General features: G+C 46.3%; 1 protein-coding gene across 1 annotated transcript in view; it reads right to left on the bottom strand.

Moving 5' to 3' along the window:
• Nucleotides 1-1,532: 1,532 nt before the first annotated feature.
• The window catches only part of NFATC1 (nuclear factor of activated T-cells, cytoplasmic, calcineurin-dependent 1), a gene marked incomplete at both ends in the record, with an annotated part of 36,076 nt that continues 19,213 nt past the window's right edge, over nt 1,533-18,395 (bottom strand). The window contains 3 exons of the mRNA XM_010145384.1: nt 1,533-2,219; nt 15,360-15,492; nt 16,816-16,871. Coding sequence (XP_010143686.1) covers nt 1,533-2,219; nt 15,360-15,492; nt 16,816-16,871 — 876 coding nt within the window. The remainder of the gene's footprint in view (nt 2,220-15,359; nt 15,493-16,815; nt 16,872-18,395) is intronic.

The raw sequence follows: 18,395 nt of genomic DNA, 5'->3' as shown, positions 1-18,395 counted from the left end.
TCTCTCTCTCACACAGCGTAGTAGCGAAGTTCCTCTGTTTCTCAAGGAGAAACCCGAACTAGACATGGCTGAGGAGCTTTACTCTTCATCCCTGAGCCGCAGTCTCATCTCTCCAGCAGAGACCAGCCTTGCACACTGTTGTCAAAGAAGTGCTTGCTGGATTTTGGAGAGGTAAAGCAGAAAGGCTGCCTGTTTCTTGTGCTTTTCTAGAAAGACAGCTATAGACTAGGTTTAGATTTTATCTGTCTTCTCTTCCTTCCATAGGTAACTGCTGTTTTTTTTCAAAACCAAAATCTGGGCACGGCTTTTTGTTTTGTTTGTGTACAGTTTGTGTTCAGTTTGTTGAAATATTGCTCCTCACAGCATAGGTATGTGAAAACCTTGTCGCAAGAAGTGTGCTGAGCAAGACGTGAACTGAACTCCTAATCAGGAAAAAAATCCTTAGACCTGTCTATCATGTAACCAATAATAACTTCTGTTAAGAAAAATCATTTTCCTAGAGTTGAAAAGCAAAAGGCTGCTACTCAAGATCCAAAACCTTCCTTTGTAATCCTAATTCAGTATCATGCTGTTTAAAACAGAAGACTAAACATCCTTTTTTCTTTTTTCAAAAACAATGCAATGAATTGTCTTTAAATTCTCCCTGAAAGACAATCCCATTCAGCTGTTCCTTGGCACCCGTTAGCTTCAGTGCAGCCATTTCAAGGGCCTTTCGTCTTCAAGGAGCTGAGCGTGTTATATAAAGTTATGTGGCTATTGGAAGGCAACTCACGAACTGCATTAAGGTGAGGCTCCAGAATACTACTGGAATACTTAGCAGCGAGTGCAAAACCGCAGTTCAGTGAGGTCACACAATCAAATTCCAGATTATCCCTTTTATTACATTTGACTAATAAATCTTTGGAAAGTAGAGTCCGACAAGTTCATCACAGCGTTTTAACTTTTCAGTGGTGCATGCAGAATACATATACATATAGAATCTTAAAAAAAAAAACCCACCAGCAGCAGCAGCAAGGCCACAGTAAGAACGGAAGAAAAAGTTTTCTTAATGTCAGATGCCACCAGACTGAAAAGTTACGCTGAAACATGTGCCTCCGTTTTTAACTGGAACCTTCTCAACTTAAGTAGAGCAGTTTATCATTTGGTTCCAGTGCACAGATCTGCACACCAGACCTTTCGCTGCCTTGTGGATGGGACAACGTTTAACATGTTTTCACTGCAGTTCCCCAGGTCACTGGCATGGGCATAAGCCAAGACCATACAGTTAAGATTATTGCAACATAGCTACTGGTCATGCAGCTAGCTCTATGGTAACTAACAGCACTTAATGCTCAGGTAATACGGTTTCATTATCTCAAACAAAATTAAAGAGCCCTTTCCCATACAGAGGCAATCCAAGCAAAAGTCCGCACCATTCCACCAGGCTGTTAATTGAACTTTCTTCCACCAGGATTCAAACGGAGGAAGGGGTTAAGGGAACTCACTGATAGAGCAACATGGTTGAACACAAACCTATGCTGCAGAAGACTTACCATCATCCAGGTACATCTGGTCCAATTCCTCAGGTTCTCGCTTGATCGTTACAGGAATAGGGGCCAAATTATGATTACTTTCCTCATGCAACTCTGGCAATGACAGTGGTTGGGTTGTTGGAGACTCATTTCTGTGAACCTTCGGCAGTTGCTGCTGCTGTTGACCCATTATGGATGAGTGAGTTGGACTGCAGGACTGCAAATAGGTTGGCTCTTGGGTAACAGATGGAACTGGAGAAGAGGGACTGTTGGGATAGAGTGTTTGTTGATAACCAAGGGGACAGCTACTGCTCAGATGTTGACTCACCTGCGGCTGCAGCATGATGTGAGATGATTGCTCGGGGGAGCTTGGGTGCACAACTATAGACCTTGGCACTTCCTGTATGGTGGGGACACCTCCAGCGGGCTGCTGAAGTCCAAGGTGACTGTGGCCTGGGTTGGGGATGCACTTGTAAGGAGAGGACGAAAGGTCGTGCAGCTTGGGGCTTGTGCTGGGAGAGGGTGACATCACGGCGTTTCTCTGCTGACAGGAGGCAAAGCCAGCCACGAGGCATGAACCGGGATCAGGGGGCATCATGATCTGCTGGCTGTAGTATGGTTTAGAGAGAGGGCTTAAGCCTTGGTTCATTGGTCCACAGGTTTGAGCAGGCTCATAGTCATCTGTGGGTTCTGTTTTTATAATTGGAACTGTTAAAAGAAAAAAGTTTTAAATAAACATGAGTTGCGTATTGGTATGATCAAGTTGGCTTGTGGCTAGGATACCCTTTGCAAAACAAACAAGGTCTTGAATAAGACTCTGTGTGTCTTTTGCCTAGTTCTCCCACCCTATAAAAAAAATGAATGAGTCATCAGCACAAGAAAGTCACAGCTGGTTCTAATATTGAAAAGGACTATTTTCTTTGGACTCTCCTCCAGCACTAATGTGCTATAAAAATCTATTTGCAAATAGCTGTGCTTCAGTGGAAGCCTTGGACCCAAGGGCTCCATGGATTTGTAGTAATCAAAGCAAGAATTTTAACTTGGATATACTACTGCATTTCTACGGCTACCGATGGCCCATTTGATAAATGCCTGCCCGTTTGGTAACGTGGGGCATGATAAGGTAGAGATGGGGCTTTCAGAGTGCAGTGAAAGTAAAGCTGCAAAGATACACGACAAACTACTTTGTCCGAGAAGTGTTCAATTACGAGGGTATTTTTGAAAGAGTAGGATTTGATTTATTTCATTTTTACATGATTGTGTTTAATCTTACTACCCAGCCAAGGGTACAAAATATTCGGTAAGTTGCATCCAACAAGCAATTCCACAATGGATCCCAACTGCTGATGCCAGCTCCTAACAAATGTTAACTCAGTCTGTGGCTACCAAGAAAAACTGACTCCTATTCCAGGTCCCTGTTTGCTCTGCCCATTGTCCCAAAAGAGGCTCTGATTGGGCTGTCGAGCCATGTCTCTCTGTACCACCAGCCCAGAATGACTGTCTATGAGCATCACCTTGATCACGACAAATGTAGAGCGCTCAGACAAGAGATGCTTCCTCAAATCAAAGTGTCTTTTTCACATCAGCTTTCTTTCTCAAATCAGAGAGGTGCCTTTGCTGCTCCTCCCACAGCCTACTTAGTGCACAGGCAGAAGACACCCACTTTCTCTGCCAGGAAAATCATAAATAATAGGGCCAGGATAGTCCATAGATGTATTTTTTTCTAGCCAGATACAACTCTAATGCTGACAACAACTGAGTATGGACACACGATGCATTATCTTCTTTCCACGGGAACAGCCACTGCTTGAAGGTGCTGCTGGAAATTTATGGTGACACTAGAGAATATCTTTCAAAATATTAGAATAACTGAGCTGTTGTGGCACAAAGTTATTAATGAAACATCTTTGCACAGCTCAGCGCAGAGCACACGCGTGTGCTGTGAGTGCCTCTGATGGTGTTGCTATTCGTGCGCATTTTGCAAACACCTTTACAGGTTCTCCAGCCATTTACGATGTTCGTCTGTGAGTCTTTTGAATCCTGAGAAGCGCACACGTGTGCACGTGTACATATAAAACCTCTTAACACTCACAAATTTTGCTGCTGGTGAATGCACTTCACTACCCTCGTTTTACAGTCCCCTAGCCCCTTGTTAACTCCGTTCCTTTTATGTTCTCTCACATAGAGATGCTTGCAACACTTGTTTCAAGATTTCTAGCACCCCTAGTAAAAACACGTCTATATATGTAACAGATGCACAGGTGCTGCTCAAGACGAACGCGCTAAGGATAACGGACTGTCACTGGACTCCTCCTCATCTTGTTTTCACCTGCTCGCGGGCTGCACGCTGGTCCCGGAGCAGGGCTACTAATGCACTTGGTCACCAAGCAGCAGATTCCAGGTCCAGTGACAGCTTTAAAAATCTAATGCCACACTTCTTATGAAAATGCAAGACCAAAGAAACGCACCTAGATAAACATAGCAGCTCAGCTATTATAAGAAAATACCTTTAACAAGTTCCTGAGCTTGCAAATATTCTCACATGTTTTACATTAGGTTCACTGTACTAGCACTAACCACAGCACAGCTGGAAATACGATGCTTGTTGAACACTGCATTTTCCCAATATATCACTGTTATAGAAACACCTGTGCTAAATAATTCCAAGCTCAATCACTGGCAATTCAACTCCAATAAACCCTGGAGTTGTCTGACTTGTTATAACCTAGGGAAGGGTTATAGCCCTGGTGGCAGGCAGGCAGGAGGCTTTAGAGAAGGCAGGTTCCTGACCTCAGTCTGATTTTTCATGGTGGTTCTTCTGTGACACATCTTTGCTTCCTGGTTTTCCAGGCTCTTTTTTGTCCCTTCATTTTGAATTTTTTCTTTATAAAAGCAATGCCACAGGGTCTACTTGGAGGTCTGATTAATGCCCATGAACATTGGGAATCTGTTTTCATGTGCTGCTACACTGAGATACACCTGCCACAACCAGTAACCACTAAGCCCTGCTCTGCACCGGGTGAAGGACGGATGGGTGGAAGGGAATCCAGTCCAGACCTTGTTAGTCTAAAAACTCTCTTGGAGCTGGTGACAGCAGCAAGGACACTCCTGGCTGCCCACATCTCCAGAGTTCAGAGGGAAAATAGAGACTGGTGCTCATTAGAGGGCATGTCAGGGTAAGTCACGGTAGCTTGTTTGCTGATGCCAGGTTGGCAGCCAGACGGGAAACAAGAAGGAGGGATATGAGATGAAGTGGGACCTCCATTTTATTTGACAGTTGTTTACATTGTCCCCTCGTATTGCTCTGAACTGAAGCTTCTGAGCACCAGTTAGTTTACGTAATGGGAAACAAATTGTCTTTACGTGGACAGATCCTACCTGCACATAAGCTTCGAGGTGTCTGCACTGTTCAACACGGTACAAACATCTCCCCTTGCTCAGCGTCACGTATTCTCTTTGTACGCTAATCCCTCAACTAGACCAGGTATCACAGTGAAAGACAGGAAAGGTATCAAAGCTGAACTGGTGACAGGATTTGTACCGGACTTGCCAGTGCTTTGCCATTTGTACAGCCAGGTGACACCGCGCAGAGGGATCGCATGGACCTTACCAAGCTGGGGGGGCAGCCACGCATGTCCCTTTAAAAAAGCCTCAACGTCTTCACAGAGTACCAGTTTGGAGACTGAAGCTCTGTAGGATTTTTTTTTTTTCCTGGAGAAACCATTACTAATGACCCAGATGATGTGGAATCAGACCTGCAAAGCTGAGAGTGTCAGCAGAAACAGAAGACCCTAACACATCCCTTACTGGCTAGACCTCAAATTCTGTATTGTACATGAATAACTGTATTTCTTGACTTGTGGGGGACAGATATACCACAAACTGCCACATTACGTCAGTTAAGTTTATTTATGACACGCTATCCTGTATCTGCTTCTCCCTAGCCTATGTAACTTCACCAAACAGAGCAACAAAAGCCAAAAATCTTTGCCAATGTTTGTATTTCCAAACTCAGCTCAAACAAGCTGGGGGTCTGACCCCCTGGTCACTCTGAAAATACTTTGAGTGTGTTGAAATTTGGTGTAAATTACCTTGTACCCCTTCTTTAAAAGGGAAACCATTTACAGCCCCGTTGCCAAGGGCTGCAGAGGGCCCAAGGCAGGCACTGTGGGTATCTCACGGCACACCTTCCGAAACCAATGCAGGAACAGCCTGCAGCCATACTCACTGACCATACCATCCGCTGACCAGCACAGTACCTATGGCATTACTCAAACAGGTTAAAACAACGGCCACCAGTTCCTAACACACCCCAGCCACTGCCTCACTGTCTCCTGGGGGCTGAGGCCCTCAGCTGGGACGAGCAGCCGCAGCTGGCTCAGAGCTCCCCAGGACACAAACCTCACCTGCCCACCTTCACCATCCCTTCTGAGGCAGGAAGCCAGGGGGTTCCTCCAGAGCAGCCAGGGCTGATCGCTGGCTGGCTGTGGACTAGTGCTGCCACTTACCTATAGACCCCAGCTTGGTTAACCGCAAATCTTGTCAGACCCAAGCTAGAAAAACGGGTTTCATTCTCCAGCACGTCCCTGTGGAGGCACAGTAAGCTGGCAGCCATAACACAAATCCTTTTCCACCATCACTCACTTGCACAAATGAATATTTCACTCAGGGAGATGCGACGTGATACAGAGAGTACAGTTCACTTTCTCAGGATTAATAGTTTAGAGAGAACAGTATCAGCCTGACTAACTTCTAGCTCAAATATTTCAAATCTTCAATGACTCGGTGAAAACCTGCCAGCTGAAAGAGACGCTCCGAGTCACAGAGCAGGCCTGGACTGGCCGTTACCTGGAAAGCCTTCAACTGCTCACAATCTGCAGGCACTTCCAGCAGAAACCGGACTCTTCCTTAAATTCTGCAGAGCCATATCAAACGGCAACAAGGATGCTGTCTCAAAGCTGCTGCGTGCTGCTGAGATAACACCCAGTTTTGCAGGCTCGCAGCTGGCTAGAATGAAAAGTTGCGGCTGAATTTGCCATACACTGAGATCCGCCAATAACAAATGGAGCGATGAAGCCAGAATTGGCGAAATCATAACCAGAAGAGACGCGCAGCTCTCCCATACACACCTACTCAAAAGTAATGTGACTTGTTTAAGAGACCTTGCTCTGCTGAAGGATCAGGCCCTTGCCACAGAAAGGAAAAAATTAATGCAAGTTCGGTTTGGATGGCAATTTTTAAACACTTATGACTTCACAATGCCTTAGGTCAGTCAACAGATGACTTTAAATAGCCCTCCATTTTGAATATTAAAATATGACAGAGCTCACGGTTCTAAATTAGTCTGATAAGCAACTTAATCTGTGCTAATTGGTTTTCAGTGGTTCGATGATGCCTTCTTAGATTCTGGACTCATGTCATTATGTCATCTAATTTAATACAAAGTTCTGAGAACAGTGCGTTGGCAGCAGCCCTGGCTATAAATCAAAGCTTCTTACTCAGAGGGACCAGGGTTATGACATCATGCCGAGGCACTGGGCAGAAGACAATGGTCCCTCTGTGTGGGTCTGAATCTGGGAGAAATATTTCAGCCAGTTCTGCAAGCCCACATTTGAATGAAAGGCCTTTCTAGCAGGTAAAAAGTTAATATATCAAACCTTGAAGAAAAGTAGTAAATCATGCACATTCAGTAAAGGGAGTCAGAAAGTGCTTAAATATAAATTATACGTATTTTTTGACAATTCTAACAAGTCTGTTTGCTCTTACACTTCAGCAATCCAGATGGGTTTTTAAACTTTTTTTTGGGGAGTGCTATTAAAATGTGTGAACTGAGAAAATATAATCATATAAATTAAACAGATGTTTATCCTGATTAACATTAAACTAACAAATTCCCATTTCCACGTAGTATTATCAAGGCAGACGTTTATGGCACTATAATATATTTATTTAACCCTTAAGTTTGATTGAACCTATCAAACAAAATAGCCACCTTTCACAGTGCAGACTATGATGTAGTTCCCTGGCACCGGCACACAGATTTTGGTTAGCGTATGAAAATCAAAACAACTACTTTTTTCATCATGGGCACACACGCATTTCTTCAACTTCTGGACTAAACGTCTCGAAATTGGTAAGAACTTCAGATGAGACTTTCAAAGACGGTTGAGGAGTCAGGTGGCTAAATCTCCATGACTGAGCGAAGCTCTGAAATGCTGTTTATGCCTTCGAAATCCTCCCCCGTCAGTCAGTTTAGAGCCAGGCAGCACGCCCTCTTCATCACAAACCAGACGTTCCTTCAGAAGACGCTGTGCAGGTCATCCCCGACTGGTGCTGCTGCTCTGCTGCTGGCCAACTGGACACACGGTTTGGGATGTGGACACATCTCCATGGTCAGTTGAGCCACCCTGGGTTCATGCAAAGACAGAAGTCTGGCCGCTGCGGCAGCACCGACTGGATCCAGCAGGCTTGAGTGGAGCGAGGACCTCACCCTTCGTTCTGATGCTGGAGTAGTCTCAGACTAGGGACAGGCAATGGGCTGGCTGCCCTCAGAAACCATCATCCCCCTCTTCTGCAGCACCAGAGCAGCAGTGGCTGAGCAAAACCTCCTATAATGCCTGCGAACGTACCTGCAACCTCAGTGACAAGGGACAGGCACTACAGGGGCCTTTGCAGTTGCTGTCCGTGAACTGGGTACTTTTCCCTGGGCACCAGTTCAATTGAAACACTTTTTGAAGGCCAAGCAACTATCAAGGCCTTTGCTTTTCAGTTAATAAAACCAGGGCAGGGTGACTCGGACACAACGGGAGCCTCACGCTGTCGAGAAGCTGCAGGCAGCACACGAGTGCGAGAGCAGCTCTTATCTACACCAGTATCTGAACTCACTCACTCTCTGCTGCTAGTGCCCTGCTCCTGGTCCTGCTCATCCAGAGGGCTACCTCCAACAGACGCCTGCTTTGGATTTACGTGTCCATATGCTGATGGGATCAGATGCATATGTACAGTTTTCTACAAGAGCAGCCTCCAGGTAGATGGAAGCCTGGCGCACCCGCCTCGGTCTATGATCTCGGACAGTGCCATTATCTGATTAAAATGTGCTTTCCAGCTAATTCATTTACTAAATGCTTTTCAACAGCTATTAACTTATTAGGTTATTCAATGCATATTGACAAGTCAGAAGATTATATATGGTAGCTTGGTGCACACACTGTTAAACCGGATGGGGAGGAGTAGGAGGTACATGGAGGGCATTTGTGCAGTACAGAAGACACACGTTAGTTTTCTTTCAAAAGAAAAGGAGTAAACTCTCAAAAGGCACGATTCCTTTTCCATCATAAGACCTTATTACATCCTACAATGTTGAAAAGGATAAATCAAGTCCCATGGCACGCCTGCTCGGGCTGCTCTCCCGCTGCTCCCATGGCACAGCACCCGGCTCCACCGCTGCCTTGAGCCGGAGGTTTAACCGCGCCCAACTCCCAGGCTGCACTGGCAGTGCCTTTCTATGTCATTCCTCTCAGACACATTAAAATTCACTGGGGTCCAGTCTTTTTTGACGATGCAGCACAACGTCACACCGCCAGCGGTGACATTACTCCTGTCCCCCTGATGACGGGAGGAGAATAAGAAAGTGGGGGCTGTGGGCAGGGGTCCTGCAAGGCAGCAGTGTGGTATCAGACCGACGCTCCTCATCCCTGGCAGTCCTGCAGGAAGTTCTGCTGCAGAGCTGGCAGGAGGGCGTCCTTACTCTGTGCCAGTCCTACCCCCAGATCCACCCTCTCTGGAGAGGGGTTTGGACGGGGCTGACCTCAGCCATCGCAGCTCTGACACGATCTTTGTTTTCAGAGACGGGTGCAGTCCCTCCCAGAGCCAGCAAAACACAACCTCACCCCTGCATTTCACCTCCAGCAGCCACCACCAGCACTGCATCCCTTTTAGGATCCCTCACTGGACTAAATTAATTATGGTGATAAGCCACTTGAGGAGAACAAAAATAAGCATCTCCTGTAATCCAGCCCATGTAATTCTAAACCCTGTTCTCCCTCACACAAGTTTTACCTTTTGCTTTTAAGCTAATTGGAAGATCCTAAAGCCCCGCGCTTGCTGACATACGCGTGTGAAATCACCGGTGAGTAAGGGAGGGGGTCCTGGAAATGTTCGTGCAGTGGGGTTTGGTGACTGAAATTACCTTCTGGGTTTTGTCATCTGAAGGGGAATATTTGAAAAGGGAGGCACTGCCAAAAGACAACTTTATGCGCTGGCAGTTAATTGTTACGGGTGGTCCTCGCTGCTGCGGCAGGGATAGCTGGTCAAGGACAGCCAGGGGCTGCTGCAGAGTGCTCATCCAGCCTGCCCGGCGCAGGGACACCGCAGGGTAATGCTCCTTCCTGGCCTTCCAGATGAAGATGGAGCACTTCTGCCTCTAAAGACCAAGACGACTGCATCTGCAGCTCGGATGTGGTTGGCTAGGCTCCGGCTGATGGCAGAAACGGCGTGTCACCTGGATGAAGTGTGGGCAGCTCTAGTGGGGACCCAGCAAATGCACCTGAGGCCGTTAAAGCTGGTGAGCCTAACGCACGTCTGCTCATCCTGCTGCAGACCTAGCACGGCTGCTGTAGGGAAGCGGAAGGCTGGTGCGCCCAGAAACGGTGAATTTTGTGGTCCTCTTAAACGGAAACAGGACTCTGACAAAACCTTGCCTGCTTTTCGTTACTCTGCTGAATGTCAAAAGTAACAATCAGCCAACTAGCAGCCAAAGTGGAAAATCGTGTAAGAATGAGTAGCTGTGTTTCAGTCACCTAAAATAAAATGCCCAGAGGCCAACCATCCCCCCATCCCTCCTGCTGCCCTGCCCGGATCTGCGCAGGGTTTGTGGCAGCCCGGCTGCATCCTGGGCTGGATGGAAACACTTCCAGCCAGACCGAGGCTTGGCCGTGCTTGGTGCCCTCGCACACACCAGGACTTACCCGTCCTTCTCTGCAGAGCTGCTTTCCAGCAGTTCAACCCTTAACCTGTACTGGTGCCAGGGGTTATCCCTCCCTGGGTGCAGGACCCTGTACTTACCCGTGCTGAACTTCCTTAGTTCAACACTAGCCCCACTTCCCCAACCACCCCCAAAGAACCAGCACTTTGCAGACAGGACTCAGCTAATAATTTTGCCAGCCTCGAGCACAAAAATTCAGCAAACACTCAAGAGGTGAGAGGTGTCAGGAGACGATCAGCAAGCCGTGCTCTGTGTCACATTAGAGTGGCACTGCTTTGCATCCTCATCCTACTGTTTTCTGCTAAGGCGGATGATGTTGCCTTTTAACTCAGAGAGGGAGCCACGGGCAGAAGAGCCGAGGTGCAACAGAGGCACGGCTGCTCAACGCCATCACTAGAAAACTGCTGATTGCACTCCTCTGTAGGACAGGCAGCAGACAATTTTAGAGCAGAGGCAGGAAGTGAGGAGGATGCTGACAGCAATGCACTCGCCCTTCTTAGAAGTACACTAAGAGCTTCACTTCCGTGCCACCAGGCTGTAAACACCACTGCTACGGCACACGCAGCCACCACAGGCAGGCTCTCAGCACGGTGCCGAAGCCACAGGCTCCAAGGACCTCCTTCCCCACCAACTCGCTACGGGTGGTGAAACGCGTCTCAAAATAAAAGTTGTCCAGTGTATCAACACCATTTTAATAAATACTAGAAGTAGTGAAACGGTTTTTTAATAATGCTTTGACAATTAAGAAACCTGACAGAAACAGAAACCGGAAATCGTTTACCATCAACTCTCCGCACAAGCATATTTCTCATTCCAGTAAACGAAACACATTAACTTTCATTTTTCCATCTTATTCAATATTTCCTAGACAAACTAGCCTGTCTTTTCTTAGTCAAACATCACTACTTATCTAAATAAAATTCAGAGAAAAACTCTTTTATGTTTGCCATTCTTGACATCAATACTCGTTAGGTAACAGAAATCACAGAAAGCATTCACCCCTATCACCTGTGAGAAATAAGTTCTTGAACAGGTTTCCTCTGTTTTGATGCACCTACTTAAAGGAAATCTGAATGAACAGATCTAACCCGTAACATTCAGTGTGCTGTTTAAAGTCTTCTGAGCTGGAAACTCCTTTGGCTTGCTTAGCAGATGAAAGCCCTGGGTTTGGAACCGCAGCACACGGGTCTGGCGGCTCATGTCCTTCTTCAGCCTCTCCAGGTTAGTTTATACCTCAAGTGCTACCACTTACATTTAGTGATTTCAGAAGACTATTCCTCCTGTTGGAAGTGCACATATGGGCCAATGGTCTAATAAATTCACAGAAGTAAAATGAAAGGCAGTCATAGAGAAATGAAAAAGAAGTGGTTTTCTGGAGGGTAGGGTTCACAAACGCAGGCTTCACCCATGTCTATCCAAAAGGTTCTGCTGCACGCAGAGCACGCCTGCACAGAGCTGTGGCACTGGACGGGCTGCAAGAGCCACATACCTGCATGTCTGCTCATGGTGCTTTGCTCAGACTCCTGACTGCGGGGTCCTCCCCCTCCTCACATTCTGATGGGACGTGGCAATGCAAAACTCATGAGGACTTACTGTCTGAGCTGCGGGAATTCACCTGTGCCAGAACCGTGTGGAAACTACTTCTATTTCTGTGCCAGGCGTGTGTGGGGAGGAGCCTCAAGAGCCTGCAGGCTCCAGGACAAAACCGATAGGCAATTGCTCAGCGATGCGCAACGAAGCAATTCTAAAAAAAGCGAGATTACAGTCATTTCTGTACCATAGAGGCTAATACAGGATCCGGGGGATGCTCACACTCAGCAGAACAGTAAATCCAAATTTCAATTAGAAATGGATTATGAGGTTTACGGTCTGCCCCAAGCCAAAGACTGAAGCAAGTGCGTTTTCCAGACCTTGGTTCTCATTTGTGAAGTCTCTATTTTCTGTTTTGTTTTGTTATTTAAACTTCTTATTTACAGAGCAGTAAGATTTTCATTTTTACACAGAGGAAAAGTACAATCGTGCCGTATCTCCGCAGCGCGGGAGAAGCCGTACGGCGGCGGACCCGTAACACTCTGTTGCAGAGGGCAGCTTGTGCTGACTGCATGTCACAGAGCTATACTCCATGGAGATGCTACAGGACCATCCACGGCAGGTGGGATAAGGGAGGCCATGTGTCCCTGGATCCACTGGCTGTTTTCCCCTAGGGAATGAGGAGAAACAGGAGCTACAGGAAAAAAACCCTATTGCTCTGCAGTCGGGGTGGGAGCCGCACAGTGAGCCCACAGCTCTCCTGTGGGTTGCACCACCGGCACATGCCCACACCCACCCCGGGAGCATGGCCAGCAGGCCCAAGCAGTGTTTAGGCTTTAGTCTGTATACAGTATTTTGCTTTGGCACAGTCCAGCTGAGCTGTAAGACACCAGTCTAATGAACATCATGCATCTTTTAGAAGATCCCTCATGCAGAAATACCTGCAAAATTACGCTAGGCACTGAAATGCTGGCGTGTTGGCTAGCTCTAAAGCACAGAAGGAGAAGCAGCTTACAGGACGCTATCTGATTTGAGTAAAACCACATCTTACACTTGATGATCACTGACATTGGCTTGTCAAAAACTGACGTGCTCTATGTTCATGGGATTTGTTTAAACAAGAGACAAGGTGCTATCTGGACCAAAATAGCGCTGATCTCCTTTGCATTTTTTTTTTTTTTTTTACACGGATTCCACAGGCTTTTTTGACTTAAAATGTGTTTTGCTATCTGGACCAAAATAGCGCTGATCTCCTTTGCTTTTTTTTTTTTTTTTTACACGGATCACACAGTGCTTGTTGACTCAAATAGTGTTTTCTTCGTGAGCTAAACTTTGTTTTTTTACAATATCTTGAAACATGAAAAGATGTTGTGACTGAACTCAAAGCAGAACATTTTAAAGTGACGTCTAGAAATACAGCAGGGTCAATGACTGATACAGTCGCTGGGCATGGTTTCTGAACACACAGTCAAGGTGATCGTATCTGTCTTTAAGAGGCATGATGGAAACAACCACCAGCAATGTAAGGGCAAAACCTTACAGCCTCAACACAGGCATAACAAAAACACGCTATCCTATTAATTCCAATGGCTGCAGAAGCACGTTCACTTTTACCACCGCTACGGAAGAGTTTGCAGACAACGTAAGATGGTTTTCAATTATCTACATGCACATACATGTATATATTAAGAGAATGTGAGTGAAGAACCAAACAGGAGGAAGGCATATTTACTACGAATATCTGCTCCCCTTTACCCTGCTCTGGTGTTACATTTTTCTTTCAGGTTTCCCTACCCTGAAACAAGAAGACTTCACATAAATTTAAACCAGTACATCAGATTAAACAACATTACCAGTGTTTTCAACAATTACCGTAATTAAAGACGTCTTTGCAGAATAAAGCCTAGGTTGGTTCTCTGTTGCCTGTCACTAGGTAGATAATCCCATCTCTTCGCATCAAACGAAACATCAGATATTTCAGACTCAGAATGGTGGTAGCATAAACCGACTTTCCCATGGTTTAGCATAGCATGGTAAAAAATGGTCTATGTAAAGGCTGGAGATGAAAGGTGCTGCTTAATAAACAGCAATTAACAACGGGCACGTACTTAAAATACTTACAAGGGTAACTTGGGCGGCAAGGCAATACCTGTTGGCCTCTACAACAGCTTTTTATTGCTGAAAAGTGTTGTGCAAGAGAGTAACAACTCTATCTTTCCAACCGAAGAGATGAACAGTCTTTAAACACCGCCAGCCGTACCCACTGGGGGTGCAGTTTGCATAAGCAGGCTGGCCCAGCGAAGCGCAGCACGCAGCACACATGCAATAAGCAGGCAGGTGCCCAGCACATCAGCTTTGCGGTGCTTCTATTTTAAATTAAAGCCCTGATAAAACCCTGGAGCGCGTGCAAGCTAACCGGGTGAAATTCAATTTGTGTGTTTTATGGGATTTCACCTGACTCTTCAAGTCATGTGACTCGCTTTGTGGGAATTCCCTCAGAAGGACTACTTCCACCTGGAAAGCCTACAAAATAGCATGAACCTAATCATTTTTCTAATTCCTCTTCCTACCAAAACGATAAAACCAACAAAACAACCACCGTTGTTTCCTACTTTCCCCAAAACCACTATCCTCAGAAAAAACTTAAAACAAATAATCTAAATTTACTTGCTATTAAAATCTTCATACAAGCCTGCTTGGAATTCAGCTAGCAGGAGTGACTTTATTGTCACTCCACAGCCACCAATATAAGCTTCCAAAAAAAGCTGGCACATGTGTTTCTAAACATTTCCTGCACCTGAAGCATTTTGTATAAGCACTCTGATCTCCATCCACATTGCGCCTTTCATCACTACCCAAGAGCAGCACCAGCCTGGTGCTGCTATTTTCACCGCCGCGAGACAGCGAGGAGCAGGATGACTGGAAGGAGATTCCCCTCGTCACCTCCAGCTCAGAGGTCAGTGTTCTTACAGTGCCGTGGTGCGATTTCAGAAGCGTTATTCAAATGCAGCGTACCTTCTGGGGCCACAAAGTCAGACCAAGGGTTGACAGCAACTGAGCAGGGAGCTCAGCGCTTTCACAATTTTTGGGTGTGCATGTGAGTATGGGCTGCCATTCTTCAACTCCCCAAACCGAGAAAGTCCTTGTTTCAACCAATACAAAAGAAAATAATCTGCCGAGAAGGTCTCTTGTGTGGGCAGTTCTCCTGCTTTGATTCTCACTCTCACTTTAGAGCAGCAGGTACACCTCCAAATCGCTCAGGTTACTAGATCTTTCTAAGTAATCATCATTATCTCTCATTTTCACTAGCAGAGATAAGGAACATGTTTTGTTACCATTAGCAGGAAGATAGGTGAAAAGCTGGTACTGGCTTCTCTTTCTCTTTCCGTTGCAGACGTAGAAGTTGACCTGAACAGGGCTGGTAATTCTCTGATTGCGGAAAGGTGGTATCTCAACCACCAATGAATTCTGCAGAAGCAACAAATCGGAAAGTCAAGGCACAACTAAGGCAGCTGGGCAGTACGACAGTGTTCACACGTGAACCGTGAGAAGGAGGTGCCTGCGCTCATGAGGAGGAACACGCTCTCTGCAGGTGAACTGGTGGCCTTTGTGGGCTCACCACGCCTCCTTCAGTGGGACGAGGCCTCCTGCCAGTGAGGGATGGCCTCCTGCCTCCCCCAGTGTCCACACCAAGGACTCCAAAAGTAGGGCAGTAAGATTTTAGCATGGCTAAGTCTTTATGAAATCACTAGCCTTCACCTCTCCCCTTTGGACAGAAAATACGACACCGCACGTTGAAAAGGCTCTATCCCTCCTGTCTCTGACAAGAATCTGGGACCACAAGCAAATTGTGGTCTCTAACTCAGTAGGAGAAAACACAACCGCTTGGCTGGCAGGTCATCCCCATTCCAGCTCACCTAACACAGCTTCCTTTGAAAGGAAAATTAGGACAGGCGTATGATTATTCAAATATTTCCATGTTCCACAGTGAAATGTTTTTTCACACAACAACTCAGGGAGTTTTAAGCATGCTAGTTTCTGTGGATGGGAGATCTTGCAAGAACATCTAGTGCTACAGGAAGGGATGGAGAGCATGTAGAAGATCTTCCACTGTCAGGTATCATATGCTCCAGCATGAGGCTAAGGAATGACTTAGCTGCTGGGGCACCAGCTTACACAAATGCACAACGATGTCTGCTGTGCACATCAAACCCTCCTTGGCACGTTTTGAAAGAATAAAAGGGAAAGCTCATCTCGGCGTTTGGCCTGAATTCGGCTGAGGTCTTTAAACTGTTTGCCTGCATGTCTCCAGCAGGTCTGCTGCTAACACACTGTTGCATATTCCCACAGAGGTGGGATAGGGGCCATATTTCCCAATTGGAGTCATGGCAGAGGGCGCCTCACTTCCCCAACTGTGGAGCTAATCTCCTGTGAGGGGACTCGCCTTTCTTCTTGATGGAAGCTAAGGAAAATGATCAGAAATTGCTTTGAGAGCAGAGGGGAGAACTGACCCAGCAAGACAGAAGATGAGCAGATGGGGCTGGCCCATCTTGGACAATGAAAAAAATATTTTCCAAATAGTCTCTCCTGCTTTTGGAATATCTTCCAATGAAGGTTTTTTACCCCATGCTCCCATTAAAGTAAGATTTCCAGGAGGGGAGCCTAAGTACTTGTTCTGTTTCGGTGGGGAGACACAGTGCCAAGGCCTTGGAAATCCCTCTTTAGTAACAGTACTGGAGAAGGCAATATACATTTTTCATCTCGATGTTAAAATATTTAAGGCAGACTTACTGGCTTGCACATTTCTTTGTCGGTTTTGGCTTCCATTTCCCACACATGGTGACCATCTAAAAGACAAAAGAAAAAGATATCAAGTTCTGTCCTTTTTTCCTCTCCCAAGCCTACAAAAGAATGGCTTTTGCAAAAACTCCTCTCCGAAGGGGCACTGCGTATATGAAAAGCAGCTTTTGAAATGCACTGTCCGAGCACTGCCCAACAGGAGGCCACCTGCGTAACCACAACAGAGTCCTCTCAGCTTTTTCGAAGAGGGGAACCACAGTCCAGAGTGCATGATACTGCAGTGGGGGAAAGCCACCAGGAGCTTATTCTGCCACCAGTCTGGACGCAGTATTTAACCGTCCTGCACCTTAGTTTCCTAAACGTTCGGACAAAAGCACTGCTGCCTAGGAGGCCTTTTGATCACTGCCTATGCAGCAAGTCAAACCCAACATTAATATTAACCAAACCAAACCAAACCAGTAGCACTAAGGAAGCTCCTCAGCCATGCAGCGCTCCATTTTAACACACTCCTCGTCTGGCTTGTCGTAATTCTGCTGCTTGGATCAAAGGGCAAGGCCATAGGCTGGGAAACGCAGCTCTTCACTCCGATTTAAATTTGCGTTAGCTCTGCTACAGTGGCCCCACCCACAGGTGTCTCGAGCTGCTTCTAGTGGTGCGTCAGGTCCTCCTAATTCACTGTATTTCTGCTTTCGAGCCAACGTGGCTCCAGGCCTAGCTACATGTGCCTTCTGGTGCGTCAGGTCCTCCTAATTCACTGTATTTCTGCTTTCGAGCCAACGTGGCTCGAGCCATAGCTATGTCTGCTTCTGAGGACCTGTCTTTGGGGAGAAATTGGTTTTGTCCGGCAGTTTTTCCTGCGCCTCCCTGATACAGAATGGTCAGTAACAGGGGCTTGTTTTTTTTTTTTTTCTTCCTTGTGGCTTCAAAACTCAACAGCAAAGAAATCAGAAAAATAATACAAAATGTAAGGTTTCCATTCTGCAGGCCTAGAAAAACACAAATGCGTACGAAGGGCCCCAGGCAGACTGCTTGTCCAAGTTGGGCAGGGGGGACACGTGCAGCAGCAGAATGCAAGGGAAAACGAGACTTTGCGTCACCTCTTTTGTATATTTACTGCAGCATCAGGAAATGCAAATGCAAATATTAGTTATTTTGAACTCCATCACACAGACACGGGCCTGCCTTAGAAAAACAGCTCCCAGCAAGGTAACAGCGTGAATGCACTTTTTCTTCTCTCCTCGCTTCCATGGCCAGGATGGAGGTGACACATTTAGAACTGCCTGATTTATTACAAATGTCTGTAAATAATATTTTTGTGTACAGCTGTCCTACTGTGAAAGGAATGCTGCTGAGAGACTAGCCCTGGCGATTGTTCTAGCATCCAAAGCCCTTTTCTTTTTAATGTATGGAAAGAAGTGCAAGGTGAAAGCTGCAGCACAAACGGTGCAGTGGATCTGGCGGGTCCTTCCGCAGGGAACAGCAGATCCACTCTTGGTATCTTCCTGCATTTTAAACTGGTATGCTGGAATAGGAATCCGTTTAATTGGAGCTGCCACGTTCGGTGGGGGGAG

The sequence above is a fragment of the Buceros rhinoceros genome, unplaced genomic scaffold, assembly GCF_000710305.1.
Source record: "Buceros rhinoceros silvestris isolate BGI_N320 unplaced genomic scaffold, ASM71030v1 scaffold19150, whole genome shotgun sequence".
Classification (NCBI taxonomy): domain Eukaryota; kingdom Metazoa; phylum Chordata; class Aves; order Bucerotiformes; family Bucerotidae; genus Buceros; species Buceros rhinoceros.
The sequence above is the reverse complement of the archived record's forward strand: the minus strand, read 5'-3'. Positions and strand labels throughout refer to the sequence as shown.